This window comes from Panthera leo, chromosome D1 (assembly GCF_018350215.1).
Source record: "Panthera leo isolate Ple1 chromosome D1, P.leo_Ple1_pat1.1, whole genome shotgun sequence".
Classification (NCBI taxonomy): domain Eukaryota; kingdom Metazoa; phylum Chordata; class Mammalia; order Carnivora; family Felidae; genus Panthera; species Panthera leo.
This window is the reverse complement of record NC_056688.1, coordinates 55,049,529-55,066,333: the sequence shown is the minus strand read 5'-3', so window position 1 is coordinate 55,066,333 and position 16,805 is coordinate 55,049,529. Positions and strand designations below refer to the sequence as shown.

The following is a 16,805-nucleotide window of genomic DNA, read 5'->3' as shown; positions in this document are numbered from 1 at the left end:
CATCCCATAGTGGAACCAGAGTAAAATCAAGTAGTAGACCCTAAATAAAGAGAGCTCTTGTTAATTGAGTGCTACCATGTGCCTGGCACTATGCCCATTACTGCACAGACTCTAATCTTTCCAGCAGTTCTACAAATTAGGGATTATTATTCACATTTTAAGGGAAGTGAGCTCAGAGATATTAAGAATTTGCCCAACAGTTACACAGTTACTAAGGGACAGAGCCAGGATTGTGACCTAGATTTGTTTGACTCTTGTCACCATTCTTTTAAAAAGCCAGCAAACAAACAAACAATACATAAATAAGGACACATTATCAGAAGCCTTGTAATTTTAGAATATTTTGTGCTTATGTAAAAAGTAAGTATTCCTGTAACTTTTTAAACTTCAACTAGATAATAATCATCTAACTGAAATCTGTTTTTTGAAACAAATTCCAAAACCACATTATTTTTCTACAGACAAGCTGCAAGTAGGTGTTATAAGAGAGGACATCTTCACTTTCCTGTTTGTTTGAGCTTAAAGTAGGTCATTATGGAATTACCTCTTTATTTAGAAAGATTTATTGGCACAGCGTAAAGAATGAAGTTTATTTATAAGAAGACTTCGGCTTTTGTAAATTTCTTATTTGTCTTTATAAGAAAGAAAAAACATAGCCACAAAAAAATAAAATTCAGAAATTTGAGGTTAATTTTTGTAAGTTTATGACCATCCATTTTCCATTTTGTGTTTTAGATCTATTTTATACTATGGTTATGTAATAAAAGTATCAAACTATTTGTCTAACTTCCCATGCTGCAACTTTCATGTGTTCTTTTCCCAGTAATAAATTTTTTTCTCTGTGGATAGTGGTATGTATGGATGTATGCTGATAGGGAGGGAGGCGGGATGAAAGCTTATAGTTCTGTGTTTTATCTTAGTCCTTCTCAGGAGAGAAGTAAAGAAATAGAGGAATGCTAGGGTGAAATGGAGAAGTAGTCTGAAGGCAGAAGACATTCTTTCAACAGATGTCTACTGTGTACCTTCTCAGTGCCAAATACTGAGCTGGAAGTTGGAAATAGAGAAGCAATAGAACAAAAATTTGAAGATAAAGTCAGGCGGACCTGGATTTAAATCTGGTCTCTCCAATTACTAGCTGTATACACTGGACAAGTTACTTAACTTCTTTGAGCTTTGGTTTCCTCATTATTCCACAAATACTTTTTAAGTGCCTTCAATATGCCAGGTATGGTACTAGGTATAAGAGATACACTATTGAAGAAAATAATAAGGTCCCTGCTCTTAAGAGCTCATTATAGTGTGTCTCTAAAATTGGTATAATAATTTCCTAAGGTTGTCTGAGGATTAAATGAGCTAATACAAGGGTGCTCAGTTGGTAGAACATGCGACTCTTGATCTCTGGGTTGTAACTGAGCACTGTGAGGGGTGTAGAGATTACTTAAAAATAAAATCTTTTTAAAAATAAATCAATAAAAAAATGAGATAATGTATATCTCCTACCATGGGAAGTACTCAGTAAATGTTAATTAATATTAATAAACCAAAGCAAATGAGACAGGGTCGCTGGTCTCAAGGAACTCGCTGGTCAGGAAGATAGACTTGTAAAAAAATATTTATAGGGGCCTGGGTGGCTCAGTTGGTTAAGCGTCTGACTTCAGCTCAGGTCATGATCTCACGGTTTATGGGTTTGAGACTCGTGTTGGGCTCTAGGCTGACAGCTCAGAACCTGGAACCTGCTTCAGATTCAGTACCCCCTCTCTCTCTGCCCCTCCCCTGCTTGCACTCTGTCTTTCTCTGTCTCTCAAAACTAAACAAATGCTAAAAAAAAATTTTTTAACATTTATAGTATATACATCTCATAATGTGTAAAAGCAGTGCTAACCAGGGTGCAATCTGTCTGCTTGGGTGACTCAGAATAAGGCTGTAAAATACATCTGTTACATATAGCTGAATTATTTCTTCCTCTTATATTGAAAAGCAAGATAGGGGAGATGGCCCACTATATTTCCTGCTGTTGGTAAAGCTTTATTTGAACAGGCCTTTGTCCCAAAGTCTAATCTAGAATATCCTATGCTGACCTGTTAAGTAATTAGAATTGATTTTCTTCTTTTTACGTGAGCTCTGCACTCAACGTGGGACTTGAACTCACAACCCTGAGATCAAGAGTCACATGCTTCTACCAAATCACCCAGCCAGGCACCCCAGAATTGATATTTTTTATTTATACTTAATGGCTTAAAAAAATCTATCCCTGATTAGTTTCTTGGTGTCATTCTTAAGAAAAGAGAACTGCTTTTTCTGAGAAACTCTGTTTGTCAAAATTTGTAGAGTATCACTCATTCTTTCATATCACTGTTAATATGTACAGAGACTTAGAAAAATGGTTTTGAAATTTGTAATTGGAAAAATTGTTTTGGAATTTGTGACAAAATTTACAGTAAGTCTCAAGATCTTAAAAATAAATGGAAAAAGAGGGAAGAGAGTAATGTTATCTAATCTAAAGGAGCTCTGGCTTGAGTGTTTGGAATCTCGATTTCTTACCACTTTGATGGCTTGAAGTTTGGAATCTTGTATTTTTTTTTAATGTTTGTTTATTTTTGAGAGAGAGAGACAAAGTGCAAGCAGGGGAGGGTCAGAGACAGAGAGAGGAAGACACAAAATCTGAAGCAGGATCCAGGCTCCAGCTGTCAGCACAGAGCCCGACGTGGGGTTCAAACCCACGAACCATGAAATCATGACCTTAGCCTAAGTCAGACACTTAACCGACTGAGTCAGGAATCTGACTCACCCAGGAATCTCAGATTTCTTAACACTTTTGTTATCCATGGACAAATTTCTTGTTGTGCCTATTCTTCAGTGTCTCATCTATAAAATGTTTAAGATAAGGCGAGGGATTATTTCACAAGGATAATATAAAAATAATATACAAGGAAAAGTATAAGGCAATATAATATGACACTAAAAACACATATGAAGAAGTAAGATGACACAGGAAAGTTTCTGTCTATGATAATCACAGAAAGCTTCTAAAAGGAGGTATTTGAGTAGGGCCTAGAGAGATATGTGGGGTATACAATTAGAAGGAAAGAGTTAATAAACACTGTAAAAGTATCTGTCACAGCCAGGATGGTTATCTTGCTAACCAGATTAGCTTCCTTGAGGGAGAGAATACTGATAACAATTCTACTTACTGATTTAAATCCAAAGTGATCCAGACATCTCCAAAAGAGAGCCAAATGCTATTTATTTAATTTGATGGCCTTGCAAAGGGTAATAATAAAATCATATGCCTGCCACATTCAGTAGAAATATTAATATATCTTAAGAAAACATTAAAAAAGTATACATGAAAATAGATTAAAAGAACTTTTAAGTTAGTAAACCTTCTTTAAGCTAATTGATAAATCAGTAATTGAATATCTCAGATGAGATCTCCTCTGTTATCTCAAAGAGTACTATTGCTTAAAATCTTCCTGCCAAAGTAGATGTCTCCTAGAGATTATTTCTAGACTTGACATGTTAGTATTTTACTACCCTCCCTTCTGATTTGACCCTCAAGGTTTTTAATTTTTTTTTTTTAACGTTTATTTATTTTTGAGACAGAGAGAGACAGAGCATGAACGGAGGGAGGGTCAGAGAGAGGGAGACACAGAATCTGAAACAGGCTCCAGGCTCTGAGCTGTCAGCACAGAGCCCGACGGGGGGCTCGAACTCACGGACCGCAAGATCATGACCCGAGCCGAAGTCGGCCACTCAACCGATTGAGCCACCCAGGAGCCCCAGACCCTCAAGGTTTTTAAGAAACAACACACTATATAAACAGTTTGAAAAACAGGGACTTAAGCAGATAACTCAAGCAAATAACTATTATTTACATTTTATTCTGTTATGTTTGTGCCATTTTATTACAAATTAGGAATGTAAGGAAATTCCAATGTAAGCACACTTGGAAAAGAAGCAAAAGAAGCTGACATTTTTGAGCATCTGCTTTGTGCTGAGTATTATATATTCTTTCATACAGTTTATATAGACTTAACTACTATTATCTTAGTAAATATCAACAAACCTGTACAGAAATTACCATCTTCATTTTATAGGTGAGGTAACCAAGAGTCAGAAAAGTTAAATGATTTGTCCAGTGTTTCTCACCTAGTTACTAGCAGAGCTGGAAATTGAACCCAGGTCTTTTTTATTCCAAAGCCCATATTCCTTCCGTGGTATGATGATGACCCTATAGCAGATTACTTTGGAATTCAATTTATTATCATAAAGATCCATTTTTTAAAAGAATAAAAATAATTTTAGGTGAAAATTACAAGGAGCAAACAAGTATGTATTCTATTTGTTTTTTTTTTTTTTTACTTAAAAATAACTAATATTAGAATATGCATAGAAAAAAGTTGTGAAGGTCCTGTGTCTATCTCTAGCTGCAAGAAAGACTGAGAAATCAAGCTTATATAGCTGGACATATTGTCGACTGGATAAAATGTCTTCTGTAAAGACCAAAAAAAAAAAAAGAATGGATACTGAGTAGGTACTAGCAAGGTCTGCCACAGATCCTAGGAGAAAGTCAGAATGTATGGGATAGACATGCTTGTGGAAAGAAGAAAATTAATCTGGAAAAGCCCTCTTGCACTGCAAGAGTATAGTCTCTTCCTTATTCATTATTTGATGTCTTTAACATACTCTGAACAATCCATTGACTTCTGTATAGTGATGATTCATAAATCTGTTTCTTCAGCTCAGATACTTTCTTCTAAGATTTAGACCCAGATATCTAACTTCTGCTAGAGATCTCTACATGAATATATCACTGATACATCAGACTCTGAACCTATCTAGAAATGAAATCACCATTTTTCTCTCCAGTATTTCTTCTCTTCTTGTGGTCCCTAACCCAAGGAGCAGTTTCACCATGGACCCTAACTGCTAAAGTCATAAACCAGGCCATCATTGACTTTCCCAACTCTTCCTAACTTCCATATCAAATTGATTATCAGTCTAAGCCCTAAATAGCTCTTTAATCTGTCCATTTCTCTCCCATTCCCACTGATAGTACCTTGGTTCAGGTCCCATTACTCACCTAGGTTACTGTAGTACCTTGTCATTGGTTTGTTTTCTATCAGTCTTGTCTCCCTTTAATTCATTCTCCACCCAGCAAGAGGGATATCTTTCTAATACACAAGTGATCATGTTGCACTATTGCTGAAACTTCCATTGACTTCCCTTTACTTTTAAGATAAAGTTCAACTCTTTAACATGACCTGAAAAGCCAGTTTAAACCTCTGCTTACCTTTCTGACTTCATTTTTCCCACTCTTCACTCCAACAGCATATTCTAGACATCCTTACTTTCTTCTAGTCCCCAAAATATAAGCTATGCCCGTTACTTTCCTCCAGCTTCTCTTAATAATATTTTGGTTATTATTGGGGCACCTGGGTGGCTCAGTCGGTTGAGCGTCCGACTTCAGCTCAGGTCATGATCTCACGGCCCGGGAGTTCGAACCCCGCATCGGGCTCCGTGCTAACAACTCGGAGCCTGGAGCCTGCTTCAGATTCTGTGTCTCCCTCTCTCTTTCCCCCCTCCCCCACTCATGCTCTGTCTCTGTCTCAAAAATAAATAAACTATTAAATAATATTTTGCTTATTATTAATTATGCTTCTACTAATGCTTCAATTATAAAATGAAAAATCATATCCTCCATAAAAGTCTTTTTGATCTGCCTAAGTCTAGATTAGGTGGCTTTTGTATGTACTTACAAAATACTCTGTATAGCTCTTGTCACAGAGTTAAATACTATATTTTTAATTGCCTGATTACTTATCTCTTTTCACACTAGATTGTGTGAGAGCATTTGCTGTGAGGGCAGGGATTGATGCCTTTGTGGTTCACCATTAGAGCACCATGGCTGCAGTTACAGATTCAAGCTGGCAGACAGCCTCTAATCGGCTTTAATTTAATGCTGTGTTTATTTAGCTGTATAGAGGGATACAAGGTGGAAAATATAGCAAATATAACATTTTCATCTCATCAAGAGATCCAGAGCTACTTATATACAGATTCTTTTTGACCTTTCATCCACCTAAGTTATGCACAGCTGCCAGGGATGAGAGCTAAGTGTAGTGGAGGGCACTGTAACACATGGAAGCTACAGCCCCTTTTGCTTACCATCCTTTTTTTTTAATTTAAAAAATTTTTCTTTCTTTCTTTCTTTTCTTTCTTTCTTTCTTTCTTTCTTTCTTTCTTTCTTTCTTTCTTTTTAGAGCTCAAGCAGGGTAGAGGGGAGGAGGGAGGGAGAGAGAGAGAGAGAGAAAGAGAATCTTTTTTTTTTAATTTTTTAAATATATGAAGTTTATTGTCAAATTCGTTTCCATACAACACCCAGTGCTCATCCCAAAAGGTGCCCTCCTCAATACCCATCCCCCACTCTCCCCTCCCTCCCACCTCCCATCAACCCTCAGTTTGTTCTCAGTTTTTAAGAGTCTCTTATGCTTTGGCTCTCTTCCACTCTAACCTCTTTTTTTTTTTTCCTTCTCCTCCCCCATGGGTTTCTGTTAAGTTTCTCAGGATCCACATAAGAGTGAAACCATATGGTATCTGTCTTTCTCTGTATGGCTTATTTCACTTAGCATAACACTCTCCAGTTCCATCCATGTTGCTACAAAGGGCCATATTTCATTGAGAGAAAGAGAATCTTAAGCAGGCTCCATGCTCAGTGCAGAGCCCCACACAGGGCTCAGTCCCACCACCCTGAGATCATGACCTGAGCCAAAATCAAGAGTTGGACCTGGCACCCTTCCTACCATTCTTTATGATGAGCACCTTTCATACCGTTCTCATGCAGACCCCAAGCCTCCAACCTAGGTGCAGTCCTTCACAACTGAAGCAAACATAACATTTTCATTTATCTTAACTGTTGTATTCAAGGATGGAAGACTGAGGTCATTCTCAACCAGGCCTACAGAAGTCAATGCTTGATATTAACCCTTTACTCCACACCGTTATATCCCCATGGTCTAGTACAATGCTCAATAAATATTTGTTGTCGTCTACTATTGTAGAGAGACCATAAGTAATAGGCAGAAGTCATAGCAAGGCCTTATAAAAGAGTCCACCTGAAACATCAAGATGTGGAAGGGTTGAAAGTGAAAGTATGGAAAAGTATGTGCCATACAAACACTAAGCATAATTGTGTTATATATGTGTTATATATATGTGGTATAGTTTTGTTATCAGACAAAACAGACTTTAAGGAAAAAGCACTTCTATTAAGAAGAGATTACTAATATTAAAAATATTCATCAGAAAATTATGATAATTTAAAATGTGTATCTCTAATACATATAATTCTCAAGTATATAATGCAAAAATTGACAGAACTAAAAGAAAAATAGACAAATCTATAATCTTAGGTGATTTTAATGCATACCTTTCATTAAATGATAGAGGATATAAAAGATTTAAAAACATGATTAAGAAACTTGATCCATAACCCAAATGTAAACTACTGCATCCAACAGTTGGAAAAACACATTTTTTCAAGTCTTTAGAGAACATTTACAAAAATTGACCATATACTTGCCCACATAGCATCTTAAATTTCAAAGGATTAGAATGAGAATATATGGAGAACAAACGGAGGGTTACTAGAGGGGTTGTGGGAGGGGGGATGGGCTAAATAGGTAAGGAGCATTAAGGAATCTACTCCTGAAATCACTGTTGCACTATATGCTAACTTGGATGTAAATTAAAAAAAATTTTTTTGACTATAATGCAACTATGTCAAATATAAGTAATACAATTTTAAATAACACATGGATCAGAGAAAATCATAGAAATCGGAAAATATTTTGAACTGAATCATAATGAAAGAAAATACATACTAAAACTTGTAGGACTTGGCAAAATTAATACTTGTAGAGAAATATCTAGCCTTAAAACATATATACCAAAAAAGAAAAGGAAAAAAAGCCAACAAGGGGAGTTTTGGCATATATTTCAAGAAACTGGGAAAGATAAAAAGCAAAAATGAATACAACAGAAAACAAATATACCATAGATAAAATCAGCAAAGCCATAAGTTGCTTCTTCAAAAAACAAATAAAATGAACATATCCTTGGTGAATTTGACTAATGAGGGAAAAGACAAGCACAAATAATATCAGAAATGAAAGGGGGATATCACATAAAAATCCACAGGCATTAAAAAGTTAAGAATATTATGAGGAGCTTTATGCCAATAAATTTCAAATTGTATTTTTTTTTTAGGTAGACAGATTCCTAGAAGAAGTGTAACCTGCAGAAATTTAATAAAGAATAGAAAATCTGGGGGCACCTGTGTAGTTCAGTCAGTTAAGCATCCAGCTCTTGATTTCAGCAGGTCATAATCTCATGGTTCATGGATTCAAGGCACATGTTGGCCTCTGCACTGACAATGTGGAGCCTGCTTGGGATTCTCTCCCTCCCTCTCTCTCTCTCTCTCTGCCCCTCCCATGCTCACTCACTCTCTCTCTCTCTCTCTCTCAAAATAAGTAAGCTTTAAAAAAAAAGAATCTTTCCAACCTTTAAAGAAAAAAGAATAGAAAATCTGAATTGTCCTATAACCATTAAAAGTAATTGAATCAGTAGTCAGAAATCTACCCACAAATATAACTTCACTAGAATGTTCTACCACACAGTGAAAGAAGAAATAATTCCAATGTTAAACAGATTCTCGTAGAGAACAGAAAAGGAGAACTACTCTCCAACTTATGTATGAGGCTAGCAAAACTTTAATACCAAGAACAGTATAAAAGAGTTAAAATTAATTAGGTAGAGGTCCTAAGCAAAATATTTGCAAACCAAATCCAAAAAAAAAAAGATAAAACATCATGCCTAAGTTGTATGTATCCCAGGAAGATAAAGTTGGGTAGACTATTAACCAGTATCAGAAAATCATATTCAAAGATTAAATGAGAAAAATTATATAATTATTTCAAGAGATGCAGAAAAAGTATTTGATAAAATATTAATTTATTTTAAAAACCCTTAGAGCAAATCAGACATACCAAAGATCTTTTTAATCTGATAAAGAGTATTTAAAAAAAAATTTAAGCCTACCACCAATATTACACTTAGTGATGAACTATTGAAATTTTTCCCTTTGAGATCAAGTGTGAGATGGCAGTGCTTGTTATCAGTAGTTCTATACATATTGTACTGTAGGGTTTAGTAGGATGAAAAAAATATTCACAACTGATACACAAATGTATACATAGAAAATCTAAAGAATCTACAGATAAATTACTAGAATTTGAAGAGATTTGAAAAAGCAAAGTCACATGATACAAAAACAGTATACAAAAAATGTTTGTTTATATGTATATAAAACAGCCTTTCACATATGAGTGAAATCATATGGTATTTGTCTTTCTCTGACTTATTTCACCTGGCATAATACTCTCTAACACCATCCGTGTCATCGCAAATGGCAAGATTTCATTCTTTTTTGTGGCTGAGTAATATTCCATTTTATGTATATGTGTGTGTGTGTGTATACACATACATATCACATTTACTTTATCACTATATTTTAAAAATTTAACTACAGTATGTCTTGCTGTTGGCCTGCTTTTGTTGATTTTGGTGGGAGTTCTCTGTGCCTCCTGGATGTCTGTTTCCTTCCCCAGATAGGGAAGTTTTTTGCTGTTTGCAAATAAACCTTCTTCCCCCTTTTCTCTCTCTCCCTCTGAGACTCCTATAGTAGGAATGTTACTATGTTTGGAGTCACTGAGTTTTCTAGGTCTACTCTCATGATCATTCTGCTTTCTCTTTTTTGTTCAGCTTCAATATTTAACATAATTCTATCCTGTCTCACTTGTTCATTCCTCTGCTTCTTCCGTCCTTGTGGTCATTACATCCAGTTGGTTTTGAATCTTAGATACTGCATTTTTCATTTCTGCCTGATTGTTTTTTAGCTCTTTTATCTCTGCAGTAAGGGTCTCCCTAATGTCTTCCATACTTTTCTCAAGCCCAGTGAGTATTCTATGATTCTTGCTTTAAATTCTGCAGAATGTTAATTTTGTCTGTTTCGATTAGAGCTCTGGCTGTGACCTTTTCTTGTTCTTTCTTTTGGAATGAATTCCTCCATCGTGGCATTTTCTCTAGGTCTTTGTCTTCTGTATGGTATAAATCCTGTTATGTTTCCTGCGTCTTTGAGTAATAGCTTTATGAAGAAGAGATCATGTAATGTGCAGGGCCTGGCACTTCAGGAAGTGTCTCTGGTGTGTGTTGCGTCCACTCTGCTACTGTGTTTTGGCTGGTCTGTCCCTCAGGTCAGTTGTCTGTAGAGGCTTTCCTTGCCTGCAATGGACAGTGTTCGGTCCTTGACCAGAGTGTGGTGAGTTTTAACTAGGTGTGTTCTGTTCTGCTTGTTAAATGAGACCTGATGCTATTTCCACCAGAACAGAAGCTTTGCAGAATGCTGTAGTCAGTAGATGTGCGTGTGGGAGTTTGTGCTGGTCTTCCAGGAAGCAGCTTGCTGCACTGTTCCTTAAGCACACCTGCCAAGAAGAGCATTACCAGTGGATCACAGAGGGGTGGGACCTGATATAAGCATTAGGCAGCTAGTGTTGGTGCTGTGCTGTTTACTAAAGTTGGTTTATGCTAAGGAGCGGGGGAAAGAAATGGTGTGAGCCACCTCCTTGGTCCCCAGGGAGGGAAGGCCACCCTTGCTGCTTTCAGAGAAGCCCTCCCAGAAGAATGAATAATTAACCCTTGTCTGTCCTGTGTGTTTTTAGATCGCCATTTTCACACTGTCTGTCTCCAGGTTGCTTGCCTGCCTGGAACAGCACAGTGTCCATTGTGCTCTGTCGTAGCCAAGCCTGCTGCCTTTCAAAACTCCAAACTTTAGGAATCTGGTGTGTCAGGGACTCATGCTGGTCTTCTGGGTGAGGGTCGCATTACACTGGGACCAGTGCAGGTTTGTCCCAGAAGGGCAGCTGCGCCAGAGCCAGGAGCAAAGCAACTAAACACCCATTGTTCAGGTTAGCCACCCACAGCAAGTGTCTCTGCACCTATGATGAGGGGTAGGGGAGCGAAATGGTGCCATCTGGCTCTTTGTCCCCAGAGAGGCAATGCCACCTCTCACAGATACGCTCCAAGAAAAGGGAACAGTCACCTCCCCATGTGCCCCAGGTGATCCTCAGATCACGCTTTCTGCCCAGGAGCACTTGCCCGCCTTCACTACAGGAGCAAGACAGTACCCTCGGGTCCCTATCCTAGAAAAGCCCACAGATCTCCAAAACTCTAGTCTTTGAGCCCTGCTTATTAAAAAAACTCACAAAAATCAGCCCCTCTAGTTTTTCCATCCAGTAGCTTTGGGAAAGTATTCTTGTGTGCATTCCTGTGCTCTCCTCTCTATCTCATCTTTCTCTGCAACCAGGGCTCCCTCCCCTCTGCAGCACCCATGATCCATTTCTCCCCCAAACCACATCTCTGCACGCCCTACCTTCCTGTGGCCTTTTCTCTCTCTCTAGTTGTACAGTTTATCTGTCCACAGGTCTATTTCTTGGGTATTGAGAATGTTTGATAGTTATCTAGCTATGCTGGAGGGACGAGGCAAGCCTAGGGTCCTCCTACTACACTGTCCTTCTAGCTCCCACTCCGTATACCACATCTTTATCCATTCATCAGTCAGTGGTTACTTGGGCTGTTTCCATAATTTTGCTGTGGGAGATAATGCTGTTATTAACATTAGGGTCCATGTATCCCTTTGAATTAGTATTTTTGTATTCTTTGGGTAAATACCTAGTGGTGCAATTGCTGGATCATAGAATAGTTCTATTTTTAGCTTTTTGAGGAACCTCCATGCTGTTTTCCAAAGGGGCTGCACCAGTTGCATTCCCACCAACAGTGCACGAAAGTTCCCTTTGTTGTTCCTTTCTCCACCACATTTGTTGTTTCTTTCTCACCACCACCTGTTGTTTCTTGTAGTGTTGAGTTTAGCCATTCTGAAAGGTGTGAGGTGATATCTCATTATAGTTTTGATTTGTATTTCCCTGATGACAAATGATGTTGAGCATCTTTTTATGTGTCTGTTGGCCATCTATATGCTTCTTTGGAGAAAGGTCTATTCATACTCTCTGCCCATTTTTAAATTGGATTATTGGGTTTCGGGGTGTGGAGTTTTATAAGTATTTTTATATATGTTGGATACTAACCCTTTATCAGATAATCCTACAATTTGTGTGGAACCGCAAAAGACCCTGAATAGCCAAAAGCAACCTTGAAGAAGAAAAGCAAAGCTAGAGGCATTACAATTCTGGACTTCAAGTTACCTTACAAAGCTGTAGCAATCAAAACAATATGCTACTGGCACAAAAAAGACACATAGATCAGTGGAACAGAATAGAAAACTAAGAAATAAACCCACAACTATATGGTCAATTAATCTTTGATAAAGCAGGAAAGAATATCCAGTGGGAAAAAGACAGTCTCTTCAACAAATGGTGTTAGGGAAACTGGACAGCCACATGCAAAAGAAGGAAACTGGACCATTTTCTCACACCCTACACAAAAATAAATTCAAAATGGATTAAAGACCTAAATGTGAGACTTGAAACCATAAAAATCCTAGAGGAGAGCACAGGCAGTAACCTTTTTGATATCCGTGGTAGCACCTTCTTTCTAGATATGTTTTTGGAGGCAAGAGAAGCAAATGCAAAAATAGACTATTGGGACTTCATCAAAATAAAAAGCTTCTGCACAGCAAAGGAAACTGTCAGCAACACTGAAAGGCAACCTTTGGAATGGGAGAAGATACCTGCTAAAATTCTGTTCTTTAAATGTAACAAATGATAGTAAATGTTTTATTTTATTGAGGGCTATTTTTGTAGGCAAAATATACTTCCTTTGCCAAAGAATAGTGATTTTACTGACTTCATTTTTCTTTTCTTATTCAGGTTATGTATGGAATGTTGGTCTTCACATTAGTACTTCGATCTATTTATATTGTTACATGGTAAGTAATTTGGACCATAAATCTATAGGCTAAATTGAAATGAGACATAAAATGCAACACCAGCAGGGATATTAATAGAAAACTATAAACCAACATTTATTGTGGCATAAGGTAAGGAATACTAGTTCTTTACGCAAGTTGTTAACAGGCATTATGTAAAAACAAATGTTCCAAAATTAATTTGAGGAAAGCTGTGTATGATGGCTTCCTTTTGAATTTTATAACGTACCTTAGTATATTGCCTTGAGAAGTCCTACAGTAAAAACAAAAACTGTTTTTGTGCTTCTCAGACTAGTTGACTCAGAACCCTTTTTACAAAACACTATTCAAGGAATGCTGTTAATGTCACAAAGAATCAGTATTCCAGAAAGATGGTTTAGGAAATAGCATAATCTTTACAGAGTTTATGAAGATTAAATAATATTCATGTGAGTACCTCCCATGGGGCATGGCCATACAGCAGCAGGTGCTCGATAAATAATATGATTTATGGGTTTATTCTAGTTTTTTCTTTTTTAATTAAGCTTTTTGTTTTGAGGTAATTGTAGAATTAACATGCATTATAAGAAATAATAGAGACCTCCTATACCCTTTACCAATTTTCTCCAATAATAATGTCTTGCAAAACTGTATAGTACAGTATTACAACCAGGATTTGACATTGACAAAGTCAAGATACAGAACAGTTCCATCATCACAAGGATCCCTGTGTTGTCCTTGTTTAGTCATACCCACTTCTGTCTCACCCCACCCTCCCATCACTTGTCCTTAACCCCTGGCAACCACTAATCTGTCCTTCATTTCCAGATTTTTTTTAAATTTCAAGAATATTACACAAATGGAACCATATAGTATGTGTAACCTTTGGGATTAGTCTTTTGCACTCAGCATAATTCACTGGAGATCAGTATAAGTTGTTGAGTGTATCAGTAGTTCATTCCTGTAGTATTCCGCGCTATGGATGTACCACGGTTTAACCATTGACCTGTTAAATGACATCTGGATTGTTTCTAGTTTTTGACTATAAGGAATAAAGCTGCTGCAAACATTTGTATATAGGTTTTTGTATGAATATAAATTTTCACTTCTCTGGAATAAATGCCCAGAGGGGAATTGCTAGGTTGTGTCATGGTTATATGTTTAGTTTTTCTCAAAATTGCCATACTGTTTTCCAGGGTGGGTCTATCATTTTATATTCCCACCAGTAGTGTATGAGTAACCCAGTTTCTCTGCATTCTTGCCAACATTTCGTGTTGTCACTTTTTAATTTTAGCTATTCTTATAGGTAATCTCTCATTGTAGTTTTAATTCCCATTTTCTAATATCTACAGATGAGCATATTTTCATGTGTTTATTTGCCATCTGTATATCCTCTTTGTTGAAATGTTTGTTTGTCTTTGCCCATTTTCTGTTGGTATTCTCTTTTTTTTTCAGTTGAGTTTTAAGAGTTCTTTGTATATTTTAGATAGTAATCCTTCATCAAATACTTAGCTCACAAATATTTTCTCCCTATCTATTTCCTTGTCTTTCCATACTCTTTTTAGAGTCTTTCACAGAGCAAAAAAGTTTTTAATTTTGATGAAGTCCAATTTATCAATTTTTATTTTATGGATCGTACTTTTGATGTCAAATATAGGAACTCAGTCCCTACCCTAGACTTATTCTGGTTTTTTTCCTAAAATTTTTGTATAGTTTTATATTTTACATTTGAGTTCATAATTTATTTTTAGTTAATTTTTATGTAAGATATGAGGCTTAGGCTGAGGTCCATTTTTTTACCTATGGATGTCCAACTGCCCCTAGGAACACTGATTGAAAAGGCTATCTGAAATTTCTCCACTGAACTGCTTTTACTCTTTTCTCAAAGATGATTTGTATGTATTTGTATGGATCTATTTCTGTGTTTTTATTCTGTTACATTGATCTGTGTGTCTTACTTCCACCAGTGCGACACTCTTGATTAGTGTAACTATAAAACAACTCTTCCAGTCATGTAGACTGATTCCTCTTACTGCTTTTTAAAATTGTTTTAGCTGTTTAGGTTCCTTTGTCTTTCCATATAAACTTTACCATAATATTGTCTATATTTAAAATTTTGTTGGGATTTTTATAGGAATTGCGTTAAACTTGCACATCAATTTACAAAGAATTCACATCTTTTAATCATGTTGAGTCTTCCAATCTATAAACATAGCACGCCTCTCCATTTATTTGGATCATCTTTGATTTTTTTTTTTTTTTTTTTTGGCCAGCATTTTGGAGTTTCCATTTTTTGAGCAATTGTAAATGGTATTTTATTTTTAAATTTTTGTATTTACCTGTTAATTGTTGTTATATAGAAATAAAATATTATGTTTATCTTGTATTCTGCCATCTTGCTGAACTTAATAGTTCTAGAAGACTTTTGTAGATTCCTTGAGATTACCAATTGATTTGATCATATGATTTTTTTCCTGTAGTCTGTTAGTGTGGTGTTAATACATTGATTACTTTTCAAATACTGAACAAGCTTTGTAATCTGAATGAACCACACTTAGTCACGGTGTAAAATTGTTTTCATATGTTGTCAAATGATACTTGTTAATATTTTCTTAAGGATTCTTACATTTATAGTTATGAAGGATATTAGTTTATAGTTTTATTTACTGTTTCACAGTTATGAAAACCAGAAGTCAGAAATCAAGGTGTCAGTATGACCATGATTCCTCTGAAACCTGTAGGGGAATCCATCCCTAATTCTTCTTAGCTTCAGGTGGTTTGTTGGCAATCTTTAGCATTCCTACACATTTATTCACATAATTTCAGTCTTTGCATTTGTAATGACATGAGGTTCTCCTTGTATTTCTGTGTCTTTACATGGCCATTTTCATACAAGAACATCATTCATAGTGGATTAGGAGCCCACTCTACTCCAGTATAATCTCGTCTTAACTAATTATATCTGCAGTGACCCTATTTCCAAATAAGGTCACAAAATGAGGTACTGGGGCTTAGGACTTCAACATATCTTTTTTGAGGGAGAAAAATTAAAAAGCAATTTTTTTAATGTTTCTTTATTTTTGAGAGAGAGAGAGAGAGAGAGAGAGACAGGGAGGGGCAGAGAGAGAGGAAGACACAGAATCCGAAGCAGGCTCCAGGCTCCAAGCTGTCAGAACAGAAACCAACATGGGGTTCGAACCCAGAAACATTGAGATCATGACCTGAGCCAAAGTTGGATGCTTAACCAGCTGAGCCACCCAGGCACCCCAAGGGGGACAAATTTAACCCACAACTGTACTTTTCCCTGCTCAACTTAAAATATGCATTTTGCATGCACTTATAACCACATCAGACAGTATTACAATTTTTGCCCCACCATGAAACATACTAGGAGGAGAAACAAAAAGGAGAAGAAAAATGTATTTACTCATATTTTTACTCTTTACATTTCTCTTTCTTCTTTTCTAACATGCTAAGATTCCCTCTGTCATCATTTCCTTTCTTTTTTTTATTTAAATTTTTTTCATGTTTATTTATTATTTTGAGAGATAGAGCACAAGCTGAGGTGGGGCAGAGAGAGAGAAGGAGAGAGAATCCCAAGGAGGCTCTACGCTGTCAGCACAGAGCCCAGCATGGGGCTCTGTCTCATGAACTGTGAGATCATGAGCTGAGCCAAAATCAAGAGCCAGACACTTAACCAGTCCATCCACCCAGCCACACCTCATCATTTCCTTTCTGTTTAGAAAACTTCTTTAAGGTCCCAAAGTCTCTAACCTTCATCTGAGAATGTGTCTTGATTTCTGTTTCATTCCTAAAGGATATTTTT

General features: G+C 36.6%; 1 protein-coding gene across 6 annotated transcripts in view; it reads left to right on the top strand.

Moving 5' to 3' along the window:
- ACER3 (alkaline ceramidase 3) overlaps positions 1 to 16,805 on the top strand; it is a 181,024-nt gene that overhangs the window by 139,261 nt on the left and 24,958 nt on the right. For all 6 annotated transcript variants that reach the window (XM_042903917.1, XM_042903921.1, XM_042903919.1 and 3 more), the window contains one exon: positions 12,942 to 13,000. In XM_042903917.1, the coding sequence (XP_042759851.1) occupies positions 12,942 to 13,000 (59 nt within the window). The remainder of the gene's footprint in view (positions 1 to 12,941; positions 13,001 to 16,805) is intronic.